General features: G+C 57.2%; 1 protein-coding gene across 1 annotated transcript in view; it reads left to right on the top strand.

Annotated features, from left to right (window-relative positions):
* Positions 1-750: 750 nt before the first annotated feature.
* The window catches only part of FFAR4 (free fatty acid receptor 4), a 21,689-nt gene continuing 18,279 nt past the window's right edge, over positions 751-4,160 (top strand). The window contains exon 1 of the mRNA XM_004701065.2: positions 751-1,329. Within this exon, the coding sequence (XP_004701122.1) occupies positions 751-1,329 (579 nt within the window). The remainder of the gene's footprint in view (positions 1,330-4,160) is intronic.

Raw genomic sequence — 4,160 nt, 5'->3', positions numbered from 1 at the left:
GGTTGCCATCCTCAAGATCCGCAGTTCGAAACGACCAGCAGTCCCGCGGAAGAAAAACAGGGCTTTCTACTCTGGTAACCGGTTACAGCCAGGAAAATTCACAGGGGGCAGTTCTACCCTGTCCTATAGTCACTATGAGTCAGTATTAACTTTAGTTTTTTGGGTTTTGTGGGTTTTTTTAAGGTGAAAACACAAACACTGGCACATATGGGGAATAGATAAGACATCTAACATCACACTGTAATTAATGCTAAAACAAAAGATTAGATCAAACCGAGCTGGTTGCAAATCACTTTGGGATCAACTATCCTCCGACCCCCTAGGCGCTCTTTGGGGACCTCTGACTAGCTTACATCTCCTTCCAAGTCCAGCGCTCACCCTGCCAAATCGATTTTGGCTGAATTGGTGTCTTATAGACTTTGCACATCCCATCCAATGTCCCCCAGATGGTTGAGGAGGGTGGGCTCTCGGTGGGGTTTCTGAGCCCCTCGAGAACTCCCAAGGCCCGGCTCGAGGCCAGACGCCTCCGCCTCCGCGTCCCCGCCCCCGCCCAGCCAGGGTGCTTCCAGCTGGCCTCGCCAGGCACTTCCTCGTTCCCGCGCGCCCTGGCGCTCCCGAGGCCGCGGCAGGGATGTGGCTAGCGGGGAGATGTCACAACCGCCTCCCTCCCTCTGTCCCCGCCTTGGCGCTCAGTCGCTCCCGCATGAGCGCGCTGGCAGACAGACGGCTGCGGGCCGACGGGCGCCCCGCATGGCCCCCGAGTGCACGCAGGCCCCCGGCCCTGGCCGCCCGCGCCACCTGGAGCTGGTCAACTGGACCCGCTTCCCCTTCTTCTCCGACGTCAAGGGCGACCACCGGCTGGTGCTGAGCACCGTGGAGACGGTCGTGCTAGCGCTCATCTTTGTGGTGTCGCTGCTGGGCAACGTGGGCGCCCTGGTGCTGCTGGCGCGGCGCCGGCGCCGGGGCACCGCCACCTGCTTCGTGCTCAACCTCTTCTGCGCCGACCTGCTCTTCACCAGCGCCATCCCGCCCGTGCTGGCCGTGCGCTGGACCGAGGCCTGGCTGCTGGGACCTGCCGCCTGCCACCTGCTCTTCTACGTGATGAGCCTGAGCGGCAGCGTCACCATCCTCTCGCTGGCCGCCGTCAGCCTGGAGCGCGTGGTCTGCATCGTGCGCCTGCGGCGCGGCCGGCGGGGCCCCGGGGTGCGCGCGCGGGCCGCCCTGCTCGCCGGCCTCTGGGGCTACTCGGCGCTCGCCGCGCTGCCGCTCTGCGTCTTCTTCCACGTCGTCCCGCAGCGGCTCCCGGCCGCCGGGGCCGGCGCCGAGAGGGTGAGTGCGGGCCCTGAGCGCTGGACGGTCCGGGCGGTGGATGGGGTGGAGGCAAGGAGGGACCCACCGACCTGAGAGCTGGGCGGCGGGGAGGGGACGCGGGTAATGATCACACACACACACACATTTTACCCTGTGTTCTGCACACACACACACACCCCACACCACACACTTGTTACCCTGTGTTCTGCACACACACCCCCCACACCACACACTTGTTACCCTGTGTTCTGCACACACACACACACCCCCACACTTATTACCCTGTGTTCTGCACACACACACACACTTGTTACCCTGTGTTCCGCGCGCGCACACACACACAAACCACACTTGTTACCCTGTGTTCTGCACACACACACCCCACACTTGTTACCCTGTGTTCTGCACACACACACTTGTTACCCTGTGTTCTGCACACACACACACACACACACACTTGTTACCCTGTGTTCTGCACTTAGTTTTACTGTTTAAATCATACTGCAACGTAGGTCCAGTAAATGTCCCCAAAGGGCTGTCTGGGGGACCCCCAAAACTGACTGATTAGAAGAGACTGGCACTCTTTACTGAGAGCTGAATGAAATGGCGGGTCAGCCAGCCCGACAGAGCTCCGGGGTCCTGGGTCTAGGGACCCATCGCACCCTATGGACTTCTGCACAACCACCCTCCTTACACCGAGGGGGAAACTGAGGCACAGAGGAATGGAACCTGCCCAGGGTCCCACAGCCTTAGCGAGGGAGGTGCGTGAGGAAAGGACAGGAGGAAGGGCAGTGGGATCCAGGAAACTCAAGGCCAACGCTGCCTTTTGGGGACTTGTGACTTCCTGGGAGCGTTGGGTGGATGTTTTTGGGGTACCGAGCGCCCGAATTGTCACACAGGTTCCCGCCTTGCGTAAGGCTGGAGCGGAGAACTTTATTCTGGGCAATGGTCCACGATCTTAAAAGAGTGCTGCCAACAGTAAAGGGCACTGATGCAGGGTCTCTGGGGCAGGTCTGACCCTGGAAACGTCTCCAAGAGCCTCCATCTCTTTGGCGCCAAGGTTCTGGCCCCAGAGGTTGCCGCCAGGGTGAGGAATGGTGTCCGATGTCCCTGCTGTCTGCCCAGCGTGCTAGGTGCCGCACAGCCCAGTGGGGCGAGGTGGCAAGGGCCAGGGCTCTCTGCGCGCTGGGCACCAACAGTGAATCTGCGCTCCAGGCTGAGCCGCTGGCAGGTCCTATTCCCCACGGAGGCCTCAGGGTTTCAGAACCTTGACCCCGGGAGGAAATGCCGGGTCCCCAGAGAAACCGGGCGCAAACAGGAGCTCCAAAGAGAGGCTCGTGCAAGGCTGGTCGCGGGTGTGGTTTGGCTGTGTCGTCGGGTCTGGGTGAAAGGCTTCAAGCAATGGAGATGGACACAGTTCCACCAGAAGGCTGCGCCCCGGCTCGCCGCCCCTCCCCCTGGTGTGTGTCAACAAGCAGGACTTCTCTGGGGGTTTCCCCAGATCAATCCATCCCCTGGGCTTTGTGAGAGTCGTGGGAGGTGTCTGCATTCTCTGCCAGCGGTATTTAAGCAGGAGCTAAAAGTCTCTTTCCTGATCATTTATAGCTTGCATTAAATGCTTTCTGTTTAAACGACCTTGAAGGCTGTGACGGTCTGTGGCACTTAATCAAGGAGCGAGAGGCCTTGGCCTTGCCCCACCAGGACCAGCTGAACTGGCTCCTGAGGTTTGCCGGTGCACAGCAGGGACCCTGGTTGAGTGGTCTGCCTCATCCTTAGTCCAGGTACACCTGGGTGCTTCTGGAATGAGTAGAAGCCCAAGCCTTCAGCTGATTGGATGAGACGGTCTGGGGCGGTGTGGGTTTCTGCCATCTGGTGTTTGTTTTGTTTTAATTCTTTTCACGTTGAATTATAGCATTTCCATATTTTTAAATTGGGGGATTACACCCCTATTTTTTCTTACATAAAAATAAGAGAGAGAGAGAGAGATGGAGAGAGGGAGTGGGAGAGAGAGAGAGAGAGAGAGAGACTCCTGCGACTAGGAGCTCCTATGGAAGGGCTCAGGAAGATAGCTTGTTTCCAAGCCTGTACTGTGCCTTTCCCTTCTTAACTTATTTGAGGCACATTCCGACTTGTTGAGTGTTGACCCATAGCAACCCAGGCGACTGCGCAGGGTTTCTTGGCTGTAATCTTGCAGGATCAGATCTCCAGGTCTTTGTGCCACCCAGCCCTGGGGGCGCGGGAGGGGGCGTGTATGTCCAACCACCAATCTAACCTTTTGTTTAGGAACCAATTGCTTAACAGCGGTGCCATCATAGCTCTTAACATCCTACTTAACTGGCAAATAATTCGAAGACATTAGATTCTTGCCAACCGTAGCTTGGCTAAAAGCCCAGCTTAAAAGTGTTTGTTGACAGGGACACAGGCGAATGTTTGCACAAGAAGGCCTTCTTTCACACCGATGGGGGACCTTCTGGGTCTCAGCCAGGCTGCACTTGGCATCCGGGAGGACATCTGTGGTGGTCCCTCTGCCACACTGTGGAAGGGTCCGTGCTTCCTATGGGTGCCTTACCCCAGTGCCCCCTCAGTACACAAAACCCACACCAAACTCACTGCCATCGAGTTGATGGTGCCTCATAGTGATCCTACAGGACAAGGTAGAATTGCCCCTTTGGGTTTCTGAAGTGGGAATATGTATTAGTCTAGGTACTTTGGAGAAACAAATCCACAGCAACTTATGTATAAGAGAGAGTTTTATGTTAAGAAAATGTGCATCACGAAAACATCCCAACCCAATGCTGCCCAAGCCCACAAGTCCAACATTAACCCATTAACCCAACACCAGTCCACAA

Source organism: Echinops telfairi, unplaced genomic scaffold (assembly GCF_000313985.2).
Source record: "Echinops telfairi isolate 266 unplaced genomic scaffold, ASM31398v2 ScPeMD7_70;HRSCAF=299, whole genome shotgun sequence".
Lineage (NCBI taxonomy): Eukaryota > Metazoa > Chordata > Mammalia > Afrosoricida > Tenrecidae > Echinops > Echinops telfairi.
Note: the sequence above shows the minus strand (reverse complement) of the source record. Positions and strands in the feature narration are given on the sequence as shown.